Source organism: Emydura macquarii, unplaced genomic scaffold, assembly GCF_026122565.2.
Source record: "Emydura macquarii macquarii isolate MOO-44397 ecotype Brisbane River unplaced genomic scaffold, CSIRO-AGI_Emac_v2 contig_2976, whole genome shotgun sequence".
In the NCBI taxonomy this organism is placed as follows: domain Eukaryota; kingdom Metazoa; phylum Chordata; order Testudines; family Chelidae; genus Emydura; species Emydura macquarii.
Window position 1 is genome coordinate 36,271 of NW_027133113.1, and position 25,411 is coordinate 61,681.

Consider the following 25,411-nt stretch of genomic DNA (forward strand, 5'->3'; position numbering starts at 1 on the left):
TGCTAACCCATCTACCACTGGCCCCTTAGCCCCAAGACTTGTTTCTCTGTCAAAGGTAACAAGTCATGTGAATGGGGCGGGGGCGGGAGGAGGAATAGCTCACATCACCATTCAGCTGAAGATGAGAACCCAGGCATCCTGACTCCCAACCCCCTTCTTCCCCCCTATGCTCTAACCCACTAGATCCACTTCCCTCCCAGGGCTGGGACTCATTTCACTCCTAGGTTGCATCCCTCCCTCATGAAATGGGTTAGCCTTAACCTCTCTAAAGCGTTCCCCCAAGGCCTTTTCCCCATGATCAACCAGCCAATGAGACTGTATCCTGATGATGTAATGCATGTGATGTAAGAAGTGGGTGGAGCTTGAAGGACACAGGTTCCCAACACGACCAGCCGTTGAATTTAGCATTGATTTCCCTTGAGCTGAGCTTCGCCTCCATCCGAGACAGCCCCTCCATGCCAACCTCCTCCCGCAAAGAACCCAGCCTCCCCCACCGAAATCAGACCAGCCACCAGCCAGAGCAGTCAGTCAACATGTTTATTTTGTTCACAGAACATACAGAGGTCGGACGACTTGTCGGGGAAAACATTCAGGGGCCCAAAGCTTTGGAAACATCAGCATGAATCTTGGTCAGTTCGGTGCGAGCTTGTCCCAGAAGCTCGCCAGAGCTTACACAGTAAGCGTACGCAGAGACATGGAAACACCCTGGTCAAACAGTCAGGGCACCAGCACAGGTGGGGGGTGTCAGAGACGGACGGGGGTGGGGGTCAGCAATCTTTAGTGCAGGCTGCTGTTACCCTGAATTCTCTCCTCCCTCGGTGAGAAAACCCCCGTTTGGTCCTGTTTCAAGCATCCTAATGATTGTCACCCTTCAAATTTCACGCCCCCTCTGCCCAATTCACCAGCCCTGTCTTAGTTTTGTGCCCCCCTCAAGCAGATATTTTATAGAAGGCACAAGGATCGGAGGCTGTTTTCCCACAGAGACAACTCCAGCACAGCCTCCGGCTAGAAAAACTGTAGTGTTTAATTGTAGTATGTTCAGCCTTCACAAAGTTTTTTCCCCTAGCAGCCAGCATTTCTGTGGTTTTATGCCTCCCTAGGATTGTCAGCCAGCTATTCCTCCATCAGATCCACCTTCACTAATTGGTAGCTGTTTTGCTACCAATTAGATCTTGGTTTCTCCCTCGGGGTGAAGGCCCGAATAAATAGGAGTCTAATTCAAGTCCCGTTAAGAGACAGGAGGAGATACAGGTCTCCTGTTTCCACGGATTAGGAGGGTTGCTGGTTTTAGTCCACCCTGTATTAAAGCAGCATTTTCCTTGTTCTCGGTTTGATCATTAAATAACACAATACGTTTACATTACAAATGTATAAATATTATAAATATTAGATTATTAATAAATTACGTTATTAACACCCCCCCTCCACCCCACAACATCCCAGCCACTAGGAGAGCCAGGAATTCCCTGGTCACGGCTGTCAGAAGAAGTTTCAAGTGGCCATTGACGTCAAGCGTCCGGCAGCGTCTGGATTCTTCACCCGCTTAGTTCAGAGGCAACAGCAGAGGAGCTGGCTGAAGACCAAATGGGGTTAACCCATTAGTCGCTGGAAGCCAGGCCCCAGGTCAGGTTGTCTTAGGCGTCTTGGCTTGGGAAACCCCGGGCGTCAGGGCTCAGAAAGCGGCAGGGTTCTGCTCCAGGATGTCCGCAATGGATTCGGCTGCCTGGGGTCTCCCGTGCCAGCTGGTAGCGTTGGTCACCTCCGGGATGTCCAGGGGTGCCGGGGGCTCTTGCGGGAGGGGGGTCTCGCAGCGGGAGTCCCCGCTCTCCACAGAGCAGTCGGGGACCTCCTGCTTCTGCCCCAGGGCCAGGTCTTCATCAGCACTGTAGACTTGGTAGAAGAGGATGGTGAGGAGGATGAAGAGCAGGCGCTTGGCCTGGCTGCGCTCCTTGGCGGGATAATAGCGTTTCACCTGATGGAGGGGAGGCAATGAGAGGACGTTAGAGAGCCGGCAGGGGGGACCCTACATTACCCGAAATGCATCCGTCCTTCCCCGTGCCTCAGCCCCAGGGCAACCCCACTACCCAGACTTCCCTGCGCCCAGCCGCAGGATTACCCAGAATGCATCATGCCCAGCCACCGTTGCCGAGACGAGTCTGAACCCAGCCCCAATGTAGCCTGGTTACCCAGCATGCTTTGCTTCTACCCACAATTCCCTCTTCCACCAAACCAATGTCAGATTCAGGGTCGACAACGGAGCCAGGCAACCTGAATCCCATTGCACAGAACGTAATCTACATGCCTCCCCTGTCATGTGTCAGATGCCCTGCACTGCTCCCAGCTGGGGGAGATTTGCCGGAGAATCACCACTGACTGTGAGCAGCAGAGTGCCTAGGACATACGCAGCCCCATCCTCGGGAGAATCTCTGGAGCAGAGACCCCTCCCCATGGGGCATCTTGTCTGGGACAGGCAGTAGCAGGTGGGCAGGATGATTTACTCTGAGCTAATCTGTGTGCCCACGGCAAAGGGGAGCTGGGCTACAGGTCTAAGCTTCACCCCTCTCTCCTCCCCTCCAACATGCTCAGAGATGTGGAGAGAGACTCCCCACCGTGCCTCAGTTTCCCCCGCATCACTCTCTGCAGTGAGGATAAACCACCTTCTCCCTCTCTCCTGCTGCAATTCTCAGAGCAACCCAGCAGCAGGGACTGACCCAGCCTCCAAACAAGCCAGCACTAGCCCACTTCTGCAGCAAGGGAAACTGAGGCACAGCAGTGGATGTATCAAAGGGTGAGCCCTGACTCCTAGACCCTCCCCGCTCCAACCCAATAGATTCCCCTCTGTCCTCCCAGAGAACCCAGGCGCCCTGACTCCCCCCTCCCTCCACCCCAGAGAACCCAGGCGTCCGAGCTCCCACCCCAGCGCCGCAGACTCACCACGGGGGGGTAGAGCACTTTGCGCAGCCGTTTCCTGCTCCGGGTGGGGGCCCTGCGATCGGAGGGCGGGCTCAGCGCGGGCAGGGGGTCGAAGGTGAAGTATTGGGGGCCGCTGCCCTTGCTGGGGGGCTCGGCTGTGGGCAGGACGGGCACCCGGGGCTCGCAGGCCAAGCACATGCTGGTGGCGCCGTACAGCGCGTTCATGGGACTGGAGCGCAGCGCGATTTTCAGAACTAAGCTCGGTGCGCAGCAGAGAGCGAATCTGGCACGTCCGCTGCCCGCAAGCTGCTTTATGAATGGAGCGAGCCCCGCCCCTGACACCCCATTGGCTGCCCCCGGGGGTGACAGCTCACACGCAATCAAGCTGGGAAAATCCCGGGTCTAGGTGCTGGGCGTTGCGCGGTGTTAACGTGGGCGCGGAGCCAGGCGGGGACTGGCACGTACCGGGGGCAGGGCAGCGAATCATCCGTGCGGGACGGGGCACGTGCGCAGTAAACGCACCCGCCGAGCTGTGCAACACACACACACACACACACACACACACCCCGAGCTGTGCAACACACACACACACAATATATACAGGCGCCCTGAGCTGTGCAACACACACACACACACACCCTCGAGCTGTGCAACACACACCCCCCTGAGCTGTGTAAAACACACACACAATGTATACACACACCCCGAGCTGTGCAACACACACAAACACCCCGAGTTGTGCAACACACACACAATGTATACACACACCCCGAGCTGTGCAACACACACAAACACCCCGAGTTGTGCAACACACACACAATGTATACACACACCCCGAGCTGTGCAACACACACAAGTTGTGCAACACACACACAATGTATACACACACCCTGAGCTGTGCAACACACACACACACGCCCTGAGCTGTGCAACACACACATACAATGTATACACATGCCCTGAGCTGTGCAACATGCACACCCCTCGAGCAGTGCAACACACACACACCCTGAGCTGTGCAACACACACATACAATGCATACACACACGCCAAAGTGTGCAACACACACACACAATGTGTACACCCCGAGCTATGCAATACACACACACACACTGCACTTAAAACTCTCCCTGACCTACACTTCCTGTTGTGTTTAATACACACAAACACACACTAAAGAATAAATACAGAGATCCACACTTCCTGAGCTGAGTAATAGACACCCACATACGAAATCAAAATGTTCACAAAATGCACACGAACCTATATTGACCCACGATCCTGATCTGTGCAATACACAACCAGAATCAACAGTCTCACCGAAAATAAACTCTTCCTGACACGCGCTTCCGGCGGATGTGTATGATAAACACACACGCACGCACACGCAGACACACACACTTCTGACTATCCGCGCACTGCCTGAACTAGGCCGGTGATGCACACATAAAATAAACACTCGGCCCCAAGCACCTCTCCTTTACTTACGCTACATTGATGACATTTTCATCATCTGGACCCACGGGAAAAAGTTCATTCGAAGAATTCCCCCGGGATTTCAATAATTTCCATCCCACCATCAACCTCAGCCTGGACCAGTCCACACAAGAAATCCACTTCCTGGACACTACAATACAAATAAGGGATGGTCACATTAATACCACCCTACACCGAAAACCAACTGACCACAATACGTATCTTCATGGCTCCAGCTTCCACCCTGGACACATCACATGATCCATTGTCTACAGCCAAGCCCTAAGATACACCTGGATTTGCTCCGATCCCTCAGACAGAGACAAACACCTACAGGATCTCCATAAAACATTCTTAAAACTACAAAACCCACCTGGAAAGGTGAAGAAACAAATTGACGGAGCCAGCCGGGTACCCAGAAGTCACCTACTACAGGACAGACCCAACAAAGAAAACAACAGAACCCCACTGGCCACCACCTACAGCCCCCAGCTAAAATCTTTCCAACACATCATTAAAGATCTACAACCTATCCTAGCAGATGATCCCTCACTCACTCAAGCAGTGGGTGACAGACCCATCCTGGCTTACAGACAGCCCCCCAACCTGAAGCAAATACTCACCAGAAACCGTACACCACACAACAAGAACACTAACCCAGGAACCTATCCCTGCAAGAAACCCCGCTCTGCCCGCACATCGACTCCAGTGACACCATCACTGGTCCTAACCACATCAATCACACCACCAGGAGCTCGTTCACCTGCACATCCGCTAATGTGATATACGCCAGCATGTGCCAGCAATGCCCCTCTGCCATGGACATTGACCAAACCGGACTGTCACTGCGCAGAAGAACAAATGGACACAAATCAGACATAAAAAATGGAAACATCCATAAACCAGTGGGAGGCACTTCAATCTCCCAGGACACTCTGTCGCTGACTGGAAAGGTGCCGTACTGCTACAAACAAACTTCAAAACAGACTTCAGCGAGAAACTGCCGAGCTGGAACTGATCTGCAAACCTGACACAGTCAGCCTGGGTCTGAACAGGGACTTGGAACGGTTCTGTCATTACAAGAAGTAATTGTCACTGTTCTCGCATTCTCACCTTCTAATCAATGGTTGTGAATAGGCCTCAGCTACTTTCCCATTGTTGTTCCTTAAACTTGGGTATGTCTACGTGTACCGGCTCTGTGATTTCTATCCCTTACATCTGACGAAGCGGGTTGCAGCCCACGAAAGCTTATACCTGCAGAAATTAAATCTGTTAGTCTTTAAAATGCTACAGGACTCGTTGTTTTTACACAAAATAAAAAAGACTCCTGGAAAATACAGCCACTGTGTATGTGTATATAGCAACCTACGCTGTGCAGAACACACACACAGTCAGTGCACTCACAAAATACCAACACTTGTCACACATGGCCTGATCCGTGCAGTAGACAAAGACACACACAAACACACTGCCAGAATATTTGCACACACTGACCCACACATTCTGGTCTGTGCAAAACACTCGCGCAATAAGCACAAGAGTGTCAATGCACACCCATCAAAACACACACTAGCAACCCAAAAACGCACCTACCCACACAACACACATGTCCACACAGCCTAAACACTTTCCCTGACACACACCCCTTAATGCACACACTCAGCACACACACAAAGCAAGCACTCATTCGCTGAAACACACGTTCACACACGGGCACAGCTGTTCACACACACACACAAACGTTTCCACATATGGGTAGGCAAATCTCCTCCTCCACTCCCAACAGCCAAGGCCCGGCTTTCAAAGCCAACAGGATTTAGAGCATGCTGTGATTTCATAAGATCAGAAAAACCAGATGCCAGTGTGTGATGCAACACAACTTCCCTTTGGCCCAGGGGAAAGTGGGCCGGGAATGGGGCATGGGACCTTTCCCCTCTAGGAGGTGCTGGTTCCGACCCAGCCCCAGGGCAGGGGGCTGCTGGCTCAGAGGGGCAGGGACTGGCTCTAGGGGGTGTGTGTGGGGGGGGCTCTGGCTGGGGATTCGGGGCTGTGAGGGGAGGGACGGAGGCCAGTCAGGGAAAAGGAAGCGATTTCCGGCTTGTGAAAGTGGAAAAATCTGGTTTAACAGCTCCAGGGCCTCTTAAAACCTGAGTTAGCGAATTCAGAACTGGAATCAGCCAGGACTCCTGGGTTCCAGCCCCAACTCTGGGAGGGGCGTGGTGTCTAGTGGTTAGACCGGGGGGGGGGGGCTGGGAGCCAGGACTCCTGGGTTCCCTCCCCTGCTCTGGGCGAGGAGAAAGTGAGTTAGCTCAGGTCCGTGCTGTCCCCGTGGAGGTGGAACTCTGCCCGTCCCCACCGCCTGGGGCAGCAGAGTGGGCAGGGGCGCCGGGGCCAGTGAGCCGAGGGGCAGCAGTGGGTCGGGCGTGGGGCTGAGAGGCGGTGGGGGGGGGGGCTGGGCAGGTGCTGAGCTGAGCCAGGCGACCCAGATAGGAAAAGAGGAAGCCACAGACCGCCCCGACCTTCCCGGCACAGGGGGGCCCCCCTCCCATCCCCCCACCGGACGCAAGCGGAGTTACGAGGCGAGGGGAGGATTGCTGAGCCCTCACTTCCCGTGGAGGAACTGAGTTTTCCGGGGGGGTGAACGGCAGGAAGGGGGGGTGCTACGCTAACGGCCAGCTGGGGGTACAGGGTGAAATCAGGTGAGGGTCACTATTCAGGAGTGAGGGGCAGCGTGGGAGCTGGGGGGCGGGCGTGGATGGCGTGCGTGGGGGGGTAAATGCAGGCCGGAGCAGTGCCCCTGCGCTGGGTGTGGCTGGGCAGAGAGCAGGGAGCAGGGCGCTGGCGCCTCTGATGCCCACACGCTCATTTTGCAAGCGCTCGCAGCAGCCGGGGAGGGGGAAGCCGCAGGTGGCGAACGGGCCCGGACAGGTCCTGGGATGCCAGCCCTGAACGCCGGGTCAGACACCGACACTGGCGCTAGGAGGGGAGCGGAGTCTAGCGGTTAGAGCGGGGCGGGGGGAGGTGCCGGGGCTGGGAGCCAGGACTCCTGGGTTCTTTGCCGCTGACTCACCGCTTCTTTGGGCTGTTATGTCAGATCAGCTCGCTGGGCCCCATGTTTCCAGTCCTGAATTGGAGTTAATAATCTGAACCTGCATCTGTCCCGGAGACGGGGAGAGAACCCAGGTGTCCTGGCTCCCAGCCCCCCTGCCCTTACCACTAGCCCCCGCTCCCCTGCCAAAGCCAGGGATAGAACCCAGGTGTCCTGGCTCCAAGCCTCCCCAATCCCCCGCTCTGGGGTTCGCGTGTCCAGGTGATGAGGGACGGTGACTAAGTCACTGAACTTTACAGTCCAACCCGGGGGCCGGATTTGTTTTTATTTCAGCACGAAAGCTCCTGGCCGAGCTGTGAATGATCCTAACCAGATCCCAGCGGCCCGGCAGGCCACGCTGGGCGGGGGTGTCTGGATGGGCTGAGTCACCAGCCACACGCTCCAAAATGACTTGTGTACCCCTGTAAATATCACAACCACACGGCCCAACGCAGCATGCAGCTCCCACCCCCCATAAATCTGGAATGATCCCCCCCTGCGTCAGTGGAGTCAGGGCCGGAGTCTGATCTCAGTGACTCTGGTTGAATCCGGAGTGATCCCACAGCCATCACTGAAGTCAGGGCCGAAGTCTGATCTCAGGACTCTGGTGTGAATCCGGAGTGACCCCCCCAGCCGTCAATGGAGTCAGGGCCAGAGTCTGATCTCAGTGACTCTGGTGTGAATCCGGAGTGACCCCACTGTCGTCAATGGAGTCAGGGCCGGAGTCTGATCTCAGCGACTCTGGTGTGAATCCGGAGTGACCCCCCCACCCTGCAGTGAATATCAGCTTCTGTGCAATCCGTGGAGGGATTCGCTCAGGGCAGAGGAATCCCAAAAATGCAGTTGCATGTGGAGTGCGGGGAGATTGCAAGGGCTTTTCCTGCCAGTTCTGCTGAGTCACCCTGAGTGAGATTGGCACAAACCTCAGCCTGGTGTCGCGTGTGTGTGTGTGTGTGTATTCAGGAGCCTGTAGCGTGGCATGTGTGTGGACACAGCTGTGTGCACGGCACTGTGAATGCGTGTGTCTGTGTGTGTTGGTGGCTACACAAATGTGACTGTGAACGTGTGTGTGTTTTGGTTGCAGTGACTGGGTGTGCTGATGTTGCTGTTTCCACGTGTGTGTTTGTGTTGCTGGGTGTGATGTTGTTTTCACGTGTGTGTTTGTGTTTCTGGGTGTGATGCTGTTTCCACGTGTGTGTTTGTGTTGCTGGGTGTGATGCTGTTTACAGGTGTGTTGCCGTGCCTGTGTGTGCATGCGTTTGGGTGCATGCTGTGTGTTTGTCCAGGGTGAGGAAGGGGCTGTGTGTGTGTGTCTGACCGTGTGCGGGGGACGGAGGTATTGTGTCTAAGTGAGGGTGGTTGTGCGTGTGTGTTAGGCGTGGCGTGTATGGGGGATTGTGTCTGTGTGGCCAGGTTTGCGTCTCTCAGACTGAGCCCAGTCAAACTCGTCTCACCCGCCCAGCCCAGCAGGGAGCCCACCGGCAGTGACGCAGGCCCTGCCCCACCAAGGCGCCCCACCGCGTCTCAGCACCGAGCAGAGCAGGGGGCAGCCGCCGCAGGGCCCGTCTTGTAGCTGGGTGCGGACACGGAGAAGAACCGAGGGGGGGCTTGGCAGGAACTGCCCCAGGCCGGGGCGTCGTGGGTCGCCGGGCCGGGTCAGCGGCTGGGGACACGGGCCAGGTTCCAGGGACGCGGCTGCAACTGGTGGATTTGCCCAGAGCTGGTTTCTCGAGCAGCTGCCGTCCTGGGAATCGTTCTGGGCAGGAAGGCGACAGCGAGGGGGATGGGGAGAAAGAAAAGTAATTTCCATTCCAGATTGCTCGCCTCACCCCCGCCCCACAGGCCCGGCCCCCTCCAGCCCTGCCGGTGCCCCTCACTCCCAACCCGCAGCCCCCTTTGAGTCCCCACCCAGAACTCAGCGATCCATGGGTCCCGCTGGGTAGCCAGAGGCCTGAACACTCATTTCACTTGTTAGCAAAGCCGGCGGAGGCCGGATCCGGGCAGAGCGCAGGGTCTCTGTGCTGGCCCGGCTGCACCAAGGACTTTGAAACAACAGCTCCAGGCTGTTACAAGTGCTCCTGGGACGCTGAGTAAACCCAGCGTGCTTAATGGCCCTCATTTCCGCTGGTTTCCGGCCTCCGGACCTCTCCGTGATCCGCTCTGGGGGCTAGCGCTGACGCTGGGATGGCTGCGGGGTCAAGTGGGTTAGAGCAGGTGGGGGCTGGGAGTCAGGACTCCTGGGTTCTCTCCCCTGCTCTGGGAGGGGAGTGGGGTGCAGTGGGTTAGAGCAGGTGGGGGCTGGGAGCCAGGACTCCTGGGTTCTCTCCCCTGCTCTGGGAGGGGAGTGGGGTTCAGTGGGTTAGAGCAGGTGGGGGCTGGGAGCCAGGACGCCGGGGTTCTCTCCCCAGCTCTTGGAGGGAGCAGCGGGTGCTGCGAGGGGAACGTGATTCCTGCTGATGTCAGCCCTCGGCTGGCGTCTGGGCTGAGACGGAGGCTCTGACCCTTGGGGCTGAGACGTGCTAAGTCAAGACAGCGGGAGAGTGCCGGACAACACAGCACAGCTGTGCAAACAGCATCACACGCTGAGTGTGTTTGGGGCGGGTGAGAAGGGGAATTGCTTCCTTCTCGCTGTGCCGGGCGCTGCATGGACACACAGCGACAGACAGTCCCTGCCCCAGTTGAGATCAGGGTCCCGCTGTGCCGGGCGCTGCATGGACCCTGTCCAAGATGGGGGCCCCTGCGGTATTTAATGATCCAGTCCCCCCCACTCCTGGGCCTCCGTTCACACCGAGCACGGAGACAGCCAGTGAGCCCGGCATTCATGGACACGCGGCTGGAGGAAGGGATAGGCTGGGTCTCCTGTGTAGTGCCGGAGAGAGGGAAACCTTCCAGGCCGGGGAAAAGAACACAGCAAAGAACCACGCGGGAAATGCCAGCACCAGCCCTGGCTGTCCGTCTAGCTGTCCAGCCCCATACGCTGCCATCTATCTGTCTGTCCATCCCCATACAATCTATCTATCTATCTATCTATTTCAAGTGTAAAAATATAATCAGGCAGGCTAAAAAAGGGAATTTGAAGAGCAATTAGGCAAAGACAGAAAAACTAACAGCAACATTTTTGGGGGGGAAGTCCATCAGAAGCAGGATGTCTGCCAAATAATTGGTGGGGCCACTGGATGATCGAGGTGCTAAAGGAAGACAAGGCCTTTCTGAAGAAGCTAAATGAGTTCTCTGCATCGGTCTTCACGGCAGAGGACGTCAGGGAGAGTCGCAGACCTGAGCCATTCTTTGTAGGTGACAAATCTGAGGAGCTGCCCCAGGTTGAGGTGCTGATGGAGGAGGATTTGGAACAAACTGGTAAATTAACCAGTAATAAGTCACCAGGACCAGACGGTATCCACCCAAGAGTTTGGAAGGAACTCAAATGTTCAATTGCAGAACTACTCACTGTGGTATCATGTAACCTATCATTTAAATCAGCTTCTGAACCAGATGCTGCCAATTTTTGAAGAAGGCTCCAGAGGCGATCCCAGCAATTACAGGCCAGTAAGCCTGACTTCAGTACCAGGAAAATTGGTTGAAACTATAGTAAAGAACAGTTTTAGCAGACACATAGATGAACAAAATGTCGGGGAAGCGACAACATGGCTTTTGTAAAGGGAAATCACGTCTCACTAATCTACTAGAATTCTTTGAGAGTGTCAACAAACATGTGGACAAGGGTGATCCAGTGGCTATGGTGTACTTAGATTTTCAGAAAGCCTTTGCCAAGGTCCCTCACTAAAGGCTCATAAGCAAAAGTAAGCAGTCATGGGATAAGAGGGAAGGTCCTCTCCTGGATCAGTAACTGGTTAAAAGATAGGAAACAAAGGGTAGGAATAAATGGTCAGTTTTCAGAATGGAGAGAGGTAAATAGCGGTGTCCCCCCGGGCTCAGTACTGGGACCAGCGCTGTTCAACATATTCATCAATGATCTGGTGAGAAGATGGCGAAATTTGCAAAAACTACTTGAGATGGTTAAGTCCAAAGCAGATTGCGAAGAGTTATGAAGGGATCTCACAAAACCAGGTGATAGGGCAACAAAATAACAGGTGAAATTCAGTGTTGATAAATGCAAAGTAATGCACATTGGAAAACAGAATCCCAGTTATACATATATAAGGATGGGGTCTGAATGAGCTATTACACTCCAGAAAGAGATCTTGGAGTCGCTGTGGATCGGTCTCTGACAACACCCACTCAATGTGCAGTGGCAGGCAAAAAAGCTAACAGGGTTTCTTGGGAATCGTTAGGAAAGCGAGAGATAATAAGACAGAAAAGATCATAATACCACTGTATAAATAAACGCCCACATCCGTTTGAGGAGAGATGAATAAAACTGGACTTTTCAGCTTGGAAAAGAGACAAAGAAGGGGGAAGGTGAGCGAGGTCTGTAAGATGATGACTGGTGTGGAGAAAGTCAATCAGGAAGTGTTATTTACCCCTTCACGTAACACGCGAACCGGGGCTCACCTGATGAAATGAACAGGCAGCAGGTTTAAAGAGAACAAAAGGATGTGTTTCATCACACAACACAACACAGTCAACCTGGGGAACTCGTCGCCAGGGGGTGTTGTGAAGGCCAAAAGTATAAATTTGACCGCTCTCGGAGACAGGATACTGGGCTGGACGGACCACTGGTCTGACCCAAACTGGCTGTTCTAATCATCGATCTGTCTGTCTGTCTGTCTAGCTTCATGTTATCTCCCCGGCCCCAAACCCAGCCCTCTCTGGTAGCCAGAGTCCCCGTGGTGGCCGATTCAGCTGTGACCAGTGAGTCAGCATGAGCGCGGGGAGGGTCATGCAGGCCACGGATGAGCGAGCTCTGTGTCGACATCTCGTCCTTTCCCTGCCGGGACCGGGGCAGGCCCATCCCGGCAGCCGGCTGCGGGGCATGTGTGTGTCGGGAAGGCAGGGGGAAGGGACCATTTGCAGGCCTGGGACCACTAAGCATCAACCCCCAGCCTGTTAGGCATGGGGCCTTTCCCCTCTGGGGTGTGCTGGCTCCCATTCGGCCCCACAGCGGGGGGACTGGCTGGCTCAGAGGGCAGGGAGGGACCCTGTATGTGTGGAGGGGTGGATGTCACAGGCTGACACTAGATACAACCAGCCTCCCCCTCCCCCCTGCTTCTTTCCTGCCCAATCACCCCTTGCCCTGTCCAGGCCATTAATTAATTCTCTGCAGGGAGAATGGGGCCCAGTCACTCATTAATAGCTCCCTGGGTTAGGGGAGGCGGGGGGGGGGATCAGCTCCGGGCTGTTATTAACCAGAGGTTGCCCTGGTGGCTGATTGTTCTAGGACTGGCCGGCTGGGACTGAACGTCTCTGACGTCCCCTGTGACGCACGTTTTTGTGTGACTGCGCCAGGGGGAAAGGGGCTCCCGTCGGTGGGAATAAACCAATAGATCGCAAAGCACTAGCTGGGACCATGCAGCCAGCTCTGGGGTGGGGCAGCTGGGGAACGGCCACACGGCAACACCATTCGGGGATGGCTTGTCTGGTGCTGAGATGCAGCCACTTCTGGGGAAGGGCAGCTGGAGAATGGCACACAGCAGGGCCACATGGGGATGGCTCCTCAGATGCAGCCAGCTCTGGGGTGGGGCAGCACGTTCTAGCCACACAGCAGCACCCAGGGGGCTGTGCAGGGTGCAATGATACCCAGTGTCCTTTGGGAAGGACCAGGCCAGCGGGAGGGTGGGAGGCCAGTCCTCGTCCATCTCTGCTCTCTGCTTCCAGGAGGGACGTTCCAAGGGAGAAGGGGCTGGCCGGGGTTCAAAAACCCTGTGCTGGATTCTCCCATCCGCCACAGACGCACCCCGGCCCCTCACCCATGGGGCAGGCCCAGAGAGTCTGAGCTAGAGTGAAAATAAGCCAGGGCCCAGTTGTGCAGCTGTGCTGTGGCTTGAGCGAGCAGCACAGCCCCCTGCTGCTGGGCATAGAGATCTGGTGTGTGTGTGTGTGTCTGTGTGAGCACTGCCCCCTAGTGGTGGGAATTAGGTTTGTGCTGTGACTATGTCTGAGTTTGAGGGTGATACTCTGCCCCCCATTAGTCACATAGATACCCCTTCTCCCTTTGCCTTGCGACCCACCCCACACACATCCAACCACCCCCTCCCCAGGTTTGCCCAAACACCTATTTTCTTCATGTAACTATCTCCCAGCCCTGCCCAGACAATCTCTCAGCCCAGTGCCAGCCAGCAGCGCACATTGAAATCTCACCTGGCCGTGCCCAGCTGCTCCGACCCCCAGAGCCGTGGGCTGTCACTGGTGGGAGATTGGGGGGAGAGGGGGAGCTGTGTCAGATGTACCTGAGACCTTCTGGCCCTTTTCACCCGGTGCAGACGCTGATCCCAGAGGAATGGTGGGTGCAGAGATGGATGGATGGACGGAAGGATACGTGGGTGTCTATAGGTGGAGGGAGGGATGGAAGCTGTGACTCTGAAAAAGATTTGGGAGTCATGGGGGTAATAATCAACTGTGCGTGAGCTCCCAGTGCGATGTTATGGCTGAAAGAGCTCATGTGATCTGCGGGTGCATAAATTGGGGCAGCTCAAGTAGGAGCCAGGAGTTTATGTTACTTTGGGATCTGGCAACTTCCAGGAAGAACCGTGAGCTGGGACTCCCATGATGCACCACTTCCCCTCACCCAGAGGAGAGACCATAGTGCATCATGGGAGATGTAATCCAGCCAGGGAGCCTGGCCTATAGAGGTGAATAGGAGCAGATGGTATCTGAACTACAACTTCCAGGAAGCTCTGTGGGCAGGGTCTCCCATGATGCACCACCTCCCCTCACCCAGCGAGACCATGGTGCATCATGGGAGATGTAGTCCAGCCAGGGATCCTGGCCAGCGTAGGTATCTCTTGGAACGTGTTAAGTGTCAGACTAAGAATTTTGATGCCCAGCAAAAGTATTGTCCTCTAAACATGCCCCATTTTCCCCTTCCCATTCCTCCACGACTGTCCAGAGGTTAGACCATAAAAGCTCCCACGGGAAGACGTATTAGGAAGGTGTGAAAGGTCAGGATACCACAATACAGCGCCTGTTTCAAACACGCCGATTTCGGGTCAGCAATTTATTGCGCGGTAGCCAGTGCTCCAGACACCACCTGCCATGTGAGGACAGAGGAATCATCCTAGCTGCCGCCTCCTACGCCAGCCCAGCCCAACTGATCTGCAGAGCCAAGCACAGCTTTGGGCGAAGGGACAGAATTCCTTCTCGTCCAACGGTTTGCGAAGCGCGTCACTTGCATCCGGCACAGAGCGGACAGCTACACTCCTGAAATGTAGCATCAGCCTGCAAGTTTGGGTGCTCTTAACACTGCCCTCCCGTCCGTCCGTCCGGCTTGCTGCATGCCCACTTCCGCTCCGTGTCACACCCTGCGCTGCTCACAACGCCGTTGTCCAGGTAGGCGCAGAGTCCTGCTCCGCTCACCTCAAAGCTGCAATGGAGAGGAAAAGGATGAAACCACGAGAGCCCTGGTTAGCCCAGCGGAAAAAGGCATACTGAGAACAAACGGCCGGGAGCTAAAGACGGACAAACTAGGGGGTCAGGCTCATGTTTTAACAGGGCAGTAAGGATCGTCGTGCTGAGGTAGCTGCCCTGTATTATGCCGGCGCAGGTCACCGGAGCCAGCGGTCCATGTTCCCAAACTAAACTGGCTCTTCGTTAAGAGAACCATCGACAGAGGTGCTACAGCTGCAGCTAACGTTCTAGCCACGCGCACGCAGACCGACTGCCTGGCGGTGTTTCCTCCAATCTCTTCCCTCCTGCAACCTGAGCCCCTCCCTCCAGGTCAAACGCCTTCCAGGTTGCTACACCCAACGTAGGCTCCGAGTGCACGAATCTTCCTCATGGCCTTTGTGGAAGCGGCACGGCGCTTCCATCCAGTGGTTCCCAAAGAATTAAAATGCTCCCACTACTGGCACCATGTTAAGAGCCAGGCTGTCTGGAAGCTGTTTGCAGTGCAGGATGACAGTAACATTATTGGTCCTACAAATTTGTGAATATAAGTTCACATCCGTGGGTGGGTTGTCAGGAAGGGGGATTGAATCTGGGCGCTCTGTGTCTAATTGCAGGCACCTCTACTGCCTGAGCTAAAAGATTAGTTAGTTTAAAGGCTGTAGAAGACTCATAATTCCCCTATTTGTTCCAACCACTAGAGGGGGGCATAGAGCGACTCAGAGTAAGCTTGGGCTATGTGAACAGTGTAACATATTCTTATGTGCTACCAGATGGTGCTCTTTATATGAGTCATCTCCATACACGACAGTTTGACGGGAAATAGGTTTTTTCAATTCATGGGAAAAATCTGTGCGTTTAAATGTTTCCTCTGCCAAAAATGGAATGAAACAAAAAGAAATGTCCTACAAAAAAAAAAAAAAAATTCTGAGTTTTGGTCGTCATTTCGGGTCAACTGAAACATTTCGTTCCGATTTGGACTTTTTAACCAATTGTATTATACACAGTTTTAAAAACAATTGAACTGAAGTGACATCTTGAAATGGAAAAATCAAACCATTCCCTTCGGTAAAGGTCCAAAACACTTTTTCTTCCATTTCCCTTTCACAACGAAATCTTGTTGAAACTGACACGTTTCTTGCTAACGGTTTCCCGTTCTAGGAGCTAGCGTTGTGTGATGGAAAAACGTTGCATTGGGAAAGGCCTGGCCAGCCCCAATATGCACACTTAGATACTGGTATCTCGCTTATGGAGTGCTTTTGGAATGACGTCAGCCGTAATGACCCTGCTTGCTGCTGTACAATTCCAGCCATGGCTTATGGTGTGGATGACAGACAGTGTTGGACCCCTGCTAGTACATACTATCCATGCCAACCCCACCACAGCAGGGGGCGCTGTGGGGCAGGAGAAAGGGAAAGCAGTAGGCCCAGCTGTTGGGCAAGGTATTGACGGATCCCACCGCTTCCACCAGTACTTCTCTGAAAGTAGACAGGCCCCTGCTACCACTTCTGGGGACAGGGGAGCTGCTGCCTCCCAGGGAAGGGGGTTTCCCTAAGGCTCCCAAGCAGTGGGTGGGGCTCTGGCTATCGTTGCCCTATATTGTGGTGTGATCCCCTCAATCCTGCCCCCCCATGTGCAGTGGGAAAGAAGGGTACTCACAGGTGGTTGAATGCGGTGCCATCCACCCATCTCCAGGGCTGGCCTGGTTCCCGTAAGAGTCCAACCCAGTGATTGGAGGGGCCTTTGTGGTGCTTTGCGGTATTCTAAATAAAAGCAAAGGGAAATCACACGTCATACGGATTCCTCTCCCCCTCTGGTTGTTTATGGTGCATATTCGGCCACGGGATCTAACCTAACGTTATGCTGGAAGGTGTTAAGGGAGGCCACCAGGTCACTCGGGCACCTCCATACTCTCTTGGTGACCACAAGGGTCTCTGGAAGAGCTGGGAATTGAACCAAGGTCTCCAAAGTGCAATGTTAGTGTCCTAACCACGCGCGGAAACCAACCTGGGCTAGCTGCATCTCACCCGCTTTCCACTCCGGGCTGACCTATGTAAATTGTATTAGGGATGGATGTTAGCTACGGATCGCAGTTCTGTGCCTGGAATTGGGTCGCTGAGCCTGCACCTGGCATGGGTGGCTGCTATTTTGTACCCCCAAACCTCTGATTACAAACTCTGTGGGGGAACAGATGGGTTCTGTGTTACACATCTGTACACGGCCCCGATCCTGGACTGCGGCCTCCAGGCCTCTTAAAATAGAACTAATAACGAAGATGCTCCACCCCTGATGGTTCAAAACGAGAACTGAGTGTGACACAGCCGCGCCTGCCTGAGTCTGCAGAGAGCCTGGGACAATTGGTCTGAGAGGAGGGAAATGATCCCATCTGTAGCCAATGAGACGGCGCTGCCTGAGTCTGCAGACAGCCCAAGCCAATCACTCTGACAGATGGCACGTGTTCCACCCATCTCCACTGGGTGTTAAATCTGAACCCTAACGACAACACTACTTGGGGTTTCCCTCTCTTATCATTTTATCATTAGACTCGGCGTTTAGTCCTGAAGCTCCCTGAGTCATGGGAATACATACGAATCTCAGCTTTCCACTAAACATTTAAAACATTTCTAGCTCCGTGCTCGCAGAGGACAGCTGCGAAATGTGACCTGGGTGCACAAAAGAACCCCCAAGGTTAGCATCGCTAAACATCATGATTTTAAGCCAAATCTCATTTTTTCGTGGGTGGAGGGGTGCGGCAAAGTCATTTTTTGAACAGGGGGCGGCCATGAGTGGGCGGAGCTTGTGTTGTGGGCGGAGCTCTGGACGGTATTATTTTTTTCCTATCTAATGCCAACAGCCGCGCCCAGCCCAGTTTATTGCCATTACAAGGAATCGATGGCTCTGTCTTACCAGAGCCTCTAAGCTACTGTTCACAGCCAGCGAGGCAGCCCGGGATGAGCAGTATTTCTGGCCAGACTTCCAGTTCCCTTCGTCTTCAGAAAAATAGTAGCAGCTGCCTAGAGCGCCGATCCAGCCTTCTGGACAGCAAGGGAGAGCAGATGGTCTCAGATCAGTCACATCAGGTTTGATCGCCGCCCCTGCTAATGCACAAGGAGAAGTGAGGTGCCCGGCACGGGACACGTTACGCCAGCTGAGAACTCACCCATGCTGCGCAGAGTGAGACAGTGACAATTAACGCAGCTGCCTAGAGCTGGAGAGGGTTTTTTCCTCTGAGCTAAAAATGTGGATGATTTAGCTGAGGTTAGTCCTGCTTTGAGCAGGGGTTGGACTAGATACCTCCTGAGGTCCCTTCCAACTCTATGATTCTATGAGAATAAAAAGTTTTCTTTCTGGGGAAAATTTTGAGTTTGCAGGGGAAAAAAAAATTGAAACATTGTTTCTGAAAACCCGAATATTTCAAGCTGGAAATGCCACCGCAGTGCCCCATGGGAACTATAGTCTTGGTGCCTGATGCCTCTATTCTCTCCTATAGGCCTGGCTCCCTAATCAGATGCCATTTCCCATGATGCATCATGGCCTACCCTCTTAGTGAAGGGAGTGCATCATGGCACTCCTTGGCTGTGGTGCACTCTGGGAGATGAAGTCCAGCTGGAGTTCCTGCCTGGCCTCCACATGTTCCCTGGAATGACGTCTTGACATGCAGTGTCTCATTCAGCCACTGTGTGATCTGCACAGAGTCACAGACAGGATGAGGGTCCCTGATAGGGTGACTCAATGTCCTGATTTTATAGAGAGAGTCCCGATGTTCAGGGCTTTGTCTTATATAGGCGCCTATCACCCCCCACCCCCTGCCCTGATTTTTCACACTTGCTATCTGATCACTCTAGTCCCTGGTCAACAAGAGAGGCAAAGTTGGAGAGTGAGCTGTGTAGAAACCTGCTTGTTTGGGGCTCTAGTTTGCATCTGTTTTCTTTTATAATCCCCTCTTGTTTAAGACAGACAGTGAGTCCATCTATCATGACATTCCCTATGCTAAGGTTGTCTATGCTAGTGGGAATCTCCTGCTACAGAAGGGGAATTCCTAGCAAGGGAGATGTCAGTTTCCATCCTTGAGTAGCTCAAAGGGGCCCAGGATCCGGACTTGATTGGGAAAAGGAAAAGAGAACTGGGAGGACCGAATGCGTCACCGAGTCGCAGAGCCGGTGTCAGCACGAGCCCTTTCCACTCACGTGTGAAAACATATATGGTGGCGCTCAATCCTCCGATCGCAATCAGGAAAATGAGTAGGACCATCCACACCATAAACGTCTGGATCTTAGAGAAAGACGGATCCTCTGTAGCAGCGGGAGGGGAAAAGCCATGTAAAATTCTTTAGGGGACTAAGCCGTTCATTGGCTCTTCCCATGTGACTAGTGATTTTGGGTGCCCACTTCTCTGAAAATCAGGGCCCTTTAAAAGGCAGCCCAGTCGGGGCAGTCCAGTCGTTGGTCCCATCTCAAATCAGCGGCCAGTCACGTCAGATATCAGACAACATGGCAGGGAAAGGCAAGCCCCACACATCCAGGGATAGGGAAGGAGTGGCATGAGTTACTGCAAATATACCACTCCTGGGTAGAGTCTCAGGTGTCTTGTCTACACTGCATTGTAAACCCAGGGCGGTGGGATCGGGCTGGCGGATCAGTGTTTCCAAGCCCGTGCTTTAGTGTCCTCACTGCGTGGTAAACCTGGGTGTACAATTGCTGGAGCCGGGTCGCACAGCTGTATTGATGCACTACACAGGCCTTCTCACTCGGGTCTGTGGCTTGAGCTGCGTCCGTGATGCAAAATGACAGAGCTGGGGCCAGAGTCTTGGGCTCTGACTGACCCACTCTTCTAGCAGGGTGCTAGACCTGGGTCCTGAGTGCTTGCTGACCCGAATCGGATTGATTTGTGTGTGGATGGAAGGGCGGCTCGGGGTCAAACCTGAGTCAGAGCCCTGGCTTAGTCTGCAGTGTAGACAGACCCTGGAGGCTTTAGGGGAAGGCAACGTGGCAGGGGATAGCACACTGGCCTGGAGCGCAGCACACCTGCGTTCTATTCCTGGCTCTGCTGGCTTCCCTGGAGCAAATTGTTTTGCCCCTCTGTGCCTCAGTTGCCCCATCTGCAAAATAGGCCAATGGTACCAATCTCCTTTGTGAAGAACTTTGAGACCTACCGATGAAAAGTGCTAAGTATTATTATTCCTGGAAGCGGTGATTCAACCGAGCGGCGTTCCTTTCCTCCACTCCCCCAGTTCAATTTCTGTATTCCTCGTATTTAAGATGAAACCTCCTCCACCTCCCATACGATCATTTTCCTTTACCTTTGAGTCCAGCCGGGTCATTGTCTGCCGCCTGCTTTGCCAGCTCCACCATATGTATGTCTCCGGTAAGAGCAGAAGTCGGCTCTGATTTTGGAAACCTCTCCTGGCTACAAAAACCACAACATGACATTGAGGACACCTGAATGTTCTGTCGACCCGCACAGCACAGGGAAGGGATGGGAGAATGGGGACAGAGCAAGTGGGGAATTATTTACTTGCTGCTGGGTGCCATCAAATGAATCTTTCATCCAAAGTCAATCGATGGCCTCGTCAGAGCCAGTGGGGGGCCAAGGACCCTCTTTTAGGATCAGAAGGAGCAATTAAGCTCCTGTGTGGAGGAAGGAGAGCTACAAACAATGGAGGGACCGCCCAAGGCACGTGACTGTTGTAGTCAGGCCTAGGGGTCAGAGCAGGAGCCAGGGGTTAGAGCCAGACGCCAGGAGTGGGGCACAGAAATAGGGTTCTGTATCAAGGCAGGGTCCAATGTAGCAGCCAGCACCTGATTCACTTCGCTGTTCAGACAACATCTTGTGCTTCCTTCTGGCTTAAATAGCAAATCTGAGCCAATTGGAGAGGCAGGACATCTCCTCCAATCAGGATCTTTGTGGGTGGGACCTCTGGCGAACTAGGGTCCGCCAGCCCACCTTCCTTGCTGGTGCCAGCAAGCAGCTGCGTGGTGGCTGCAGTCAGAGGACTGACTGTGGACCTGGGTTCAAGAGCCCTGATCCCTCACGCCAGCATTGCTAAGCCATGCGGGCTGAGGGCTTGCGGACGCCGGGGCGAGGAGGCTGGTTGCAGCCTGTGTGTCTTGGAGGCTGAAAGCCAGGGGAAGCAGAGAGATGGGGCTTCTGGGGCGTACAGCCCACTGCAGGGGCAGACGGGGGATTTCTGAGAAAGGAGAGGGCCAGCTGCTGTTGGTTTCTACAGTGACCAGGAAACCAGGACTGGGTGGACCTTTTAATGTAAGTAAATAAGATTGGGCTGAGAACAGATCTGATTTGTGTCATGAATTTCCGCTCCTAAGGCCCTGGATATTACCCAGGTAAAAGGGGAACCCCTGTGAGGTTGCACTGGGTTGTCAGGGTAGACGGACTGTTAAGGACCTAGCTTATTTCCCAGACCCCTCCCCAGCATAACAAAGCTCCAGGGACAGCAATTAGCAGGAGCCGCTTACCTGGCCAAGACACGCCCGATGTCCTAGAAAAGAAAGCAAAGGAAACTTAATCTGTGTTCCGTACGCCAGATCTCCTCCAGCAGCGAGATGCTGCTCACAGCAGGAAGGTGCCTGTACCTGGGCGACCTCCGCTGTGTATCACCCCACAGGCTGGGTGTCTGTGTTTGGACGCCTTGGTGTTTTGGGATTCCAACTCTTGGAATCTGGCGATGAATGGCGGGTGCAGGAGAGGGCGCAGGCGGAGTGATAGTTCAAGTGTGTTTGTTGCTGATATTAAACATTTATTTCGGTTAGCCCCAAATTCGGAGCTCTTCACTCAGGCGGTCACCTGGACAACTTGGGATAGAGGGGTAACTGCATGAGCTGGCGGAGGTAGTAGGCTGTTATCCTCTCTGTGGACCAGCCACTAGAGAGCGATGCAACACGCACTTTACAAGCATATTACACTTAATCAGGTCATTCTCCCAAGCGCAATGGTGAAGCGGGGGAGGAGATTCAATTTTTATCCTAGTTTCACTGCACGTTTTTTTTTAAATCCAAAAATTTGCATTTAGAAAATTGGCCTTTTTTTCCACCCTTTTTTAAAAAAAAAAAAGAAAAGATTTTGTTTAAAAAAAATTTCAATCTGCTCTGAGGAGCTTTCTCTTGTCTGCCGTGTCTATTTATACTACAGGCTGTTCGGGGCAAGGATTGTCTCTCGTCGTGTGGCTGCATCTCCCAGAAAAGGGGTTCTCCGAGGAGCTGCTGTAATACACAGAATAATTACAGAATTAGCACAATTTCCTACCTGGCTTATGTTGGCTTCAGCCTCCTCTCTGGGAATCACCGTGTGTGATTTATGATTCCACGTATCCCTGCAGACAATGCAAATGAAGGTTTGATCCTCTACACAGAAGAGTTTTAGCTCTTCTTTGTGGTTCGCGCACACACTATCTGGCCACAAACTTGGCTCTCCGAGGAACTGCTTGTCTATTTCTTCCATCTTCCAGGTTAGGTTGTCAGAGCCGGATTTTCCCTCCAGAAAATCTCCTTTGCACCAAGGGCAGGTGATTTTCTCGGTCACGTCTCTGCAGGACCGGTTGATGCAGGCCTGGCACAAGCTGTGTCCGCAGTGTCTGATCACTGGATCTTGACAGCGCTCCAGGCAGACAGAACAAGGAACAAGACCCCGGAATTTGCGTCCTCCATGTCTCCTGTGAAGCTCACACTTGCCTCCTGGGGTTATTTTTTGTGTGCATCAGTTTATTTCCTGACTTGAGCCTATAGGGTCACTTTGGAAAGGAAGAGACGGAAAGAGAAGGTGGAATAAATTGAGGGTAGGAGGACAGAGATATTCCCCTAGCTACCATGGCACTGATATTTCTCTACCTCTATGTGTCAATACAGTGGGAACGTTCGACAATAATCACCACCTGCAAACGGTGCCTTTCTGCACCGCTGGGTCATAACGTGCCTGCGTGTGAAGGGATTTTCACAGCGCAAGCGAAAGGCCGGATCTCAGAGCTGCCCCGTGCCAGATCATGAAGTTCCTGTTCCGACCCGCAGAGATGGTGGAGCTCTTCAAAACAGAAAGCGAGGGGGGAAAATCGTTGACATTTGGCATTCTTTGCTATTCTTGTTCTGAGAAATGGCTGCACCGGTTTGGCTGAAACTTAGAAAATGAAACAAACCAACCAAACACTGAATCCATGCTGGGGCATTGATTTCAGGAACAAACAGGCGGAGTTATAAAGAACTGGAAATAGAGGATCATTAGGGCAAGCGTTAGGCAATTTGCACTATGCACTTCTTGACTGTTCGGTTCCCAACAGCTCTCTGTCTAGATGGGACTATAGGCGTGTTTGTTCATTTAGGCCTAACTTGAAATCGAGTCTGTTTCAAAACAGGGGTTAACAGCAATCTCTGCTCCTTGCTTCTGCCGCTGAGATGTCCTGCTATTTATAGTTTTACAATCACCCTTTTACTATCTTGAAAGGATTTTCTCCTGCCTGATTGCTCTGTGAAAAACCTGCCCAAACGCAGGAAACTGACAAACTATAGGGGAGAAACTGTGAAAGAGACTATACGCCACGTGCTGTCAAGTGCGGAGAGATGGTTCTGGGGAATAAAAGCAGAGAAACGTACTTTTTCTCTCTCTACAGCTCTGATCCCACGGCCACTTCAGTCGCTTTACTCATGTGAGAAATCTCACTGACTTCTGTGAGGTTAATCAAGTTGCTACAAAACACCCTAACGTTATCAGAAGGACTTAGTTAGAAATAAGCAGATCGACGTCACTGTAATTCTGTGCACTCACGCGTCCTAGCACATGAATTAAATACAGTTCCCGGGAAGTTTGATCAGAAAAATAATCAAAGCTTTAAAAAAAAAAAAAAAAGGCTGGTAGGCTGGATGAAAGTTTATCGCAGTAACTTTATAAAGGCTTGGGGGGAATGAGAATTTCTTCACACATTTGTGTGTGCAGCCTGCTTTCTGGGGAAGCTCAGCCTAGTTGGGCGTTACCATACCTGGAATATGGTCTTTGGTTGTAGCAAGTCTCTGCCTGGCTCTGAGCTGGCTTCACCTGGACCGTGTGCTCAGCGCCACTGGAAGACCTCTGTTGAAGAGCAGGTGGCTAGGAAGAGACTGACCAGCTTCAGGGAGTTCAGAAAGAAGCCGTGAAACTGATCAGGGGGCTCACAAGGGGAGACTGAAATAGCTACCTGGGCTTGGTTGGTTGATTTCTTTTTCTCAGCCCTGGTTGATTGGCTGTTTTCTGTAGCCCCATCCCTGGGCCCTGTCCCACAGTTTCTTCACCTCAGCCTCACCCCACACCTGCCCCTCATATCTCTCCTGCCCTGTCCTCCTTGCCCCTCTCAATGCCCTTGTTTATCCATTTAGCTGACCCCTCCGAAGTAAACTCCACCCTCCCCAAAAAACATTACGCAATTAACATGCCACCACACCGGTTTTTCTGCTTGTGCCTTATCACCTCTTCCCACACAACCAGTGTCAATTTAGAAAGTAACCCCTTCGACACAGAGACTGTCTCTCGCCGTGTGTCTGGGCAGCGCCTGGGACAACGGAACTATGAACTTTGTTGGTCCCTTGGCGCTACTATAATAAACACGATTCACAATAACACTGTTAACAAGCTTGTAAATTGACCGAACGGTGTAAACAGCCAGGCCACAGCCACGTTCTCTCTTGAGTGACAGGCACAAGTGCCGTGAGGAAGGAGAGGGCTGCGAGAAAGGGAAACGTTAGATGTTCAGGCTGTGATCTCCGGGCTGTGAAACTTGACCTCTCCGGCTGTGTACGTATCTGCCAAGAGCGTGGGGCGGGAGGACATTAAAAATTAGAGGCGTCGGGCATTTTCCAACTCAGAACCGTTTTCTGATGGATAAATCCCCTTTTTTGGAACATCAACCTTTTCCAAGGGAAAATTTCAATCTTGTTGGAAAATTTCAGGCTGGTACTGATTATGGACAACCATCTCCTGAGTTTTAGTAGAAATGATAGCTGGGTAGATCTTTGCAGATGGAGCAAAACAGGTGCCAGGCCTAATATTTATCCCTCATGGAGAGGCCGGAGCAGATTAGCACCCCAGTCGCTACAGCTTTGCAGGCGTTTTTATTCCTGTATAAGCCTAGCTTTGGAAAATAAATAAAAATTGTGACAGGGGGATTGATTTACAGTGGTTGTGGAATAAGCAGCATTTGATACCATCACTCATTAGCCCATTGCAGCTGTGCAGCTTGTTCTAATTACTTAATTAGCGCCCGGCTATTAGCACAGATATGTCCGCAGAAGACCAGGAAATTGTTTACACTCCAGGCCGGTGGACGGTTTCTCTGCTGACCCTTCTCCCATCAGCTTGGAGCTGACAAGCCGGCCGACTTTCAGCGTCAATGCCTGGCTGTCTCCGGCCCAGCTCCCCACGGGTATGTCCGGGCATGGTTCTCCCTGGGAATTAGCAGGG

The 25,411-nt window shown here is 53.1% G+C and overlaps 2 protein-coding genes across 4 annotated transcripts; both read right to left on the bottom strand.

Annotated features, from left to right (window-relative positions):
* Window positions 1–519: 519 nt before the first annotated feature.
* On the bottom strand, window positions 520–3,173 carry IER3 (immediate early response 3). The gene is made up of 2 exons (XM_067569998.1): window positions 2,935–3,173; window positions 520–1,972 (listed from the first exon to the last, which is right to left on the bottom strand). Exons 1-2 carry the CDS (start codon window positions 3,136–3,138, stop codon window positions 1,673–1,675), a joined length of 504 nt encoding a protein of 167 aa, XP_067426099.1. The 5' UTR covers window positions 3,139–3,173; the 3' UTR covers window positions 520–1,672.
* An 11,389-nt stretch (window positions 3,174–14,562) lies between these two features.
* Window positions 14,563–24,096, bottom strand: LOC137167723 (C-type lectin domain family 2 member D-like). Of its 3 annotated transcripts, none has more exons than XM_067570001.1 (8): window positions 23,958–24,096; window positions 22,238–22,721; window positions 21,451–21,473; window positions 20,277–20,383; window positions 19,165–19,269; window positions 17,885–18,012; window positions 16,637–16,740; window positions 14,563–14,957 (listed from the first exon to the last, which is right to left on the bottom strand). In XM_067570001.1, exons 2-8 carry the CDS (start codon window positions 22,430–22,432, stop codon window positions 14,831–14,833), a joined length of 789 nt encoding a protein of 262 aa, XP_067426102.1. In that variant the 5' UTR covers window positions 22,433–22,721; window positions 23,958–24,096; the 3' UTR covers window positions 14,563–14,830. The 3 variants fall into 3 exon arrangements, with proteins under 3 accessions (XP_067426102.1, XP_067426100.1, XP_067426101.1); XM_067569999.1 differs by having other exon boundaries at window positions 17,885–18,075; XM_067570000.1 differs by having other exon boundaries at window positions 17,885–18,072; window positions 23,958–24,095.
* Window positions 24,097–25,411: the final 1,315 nt, after the last annotated feature.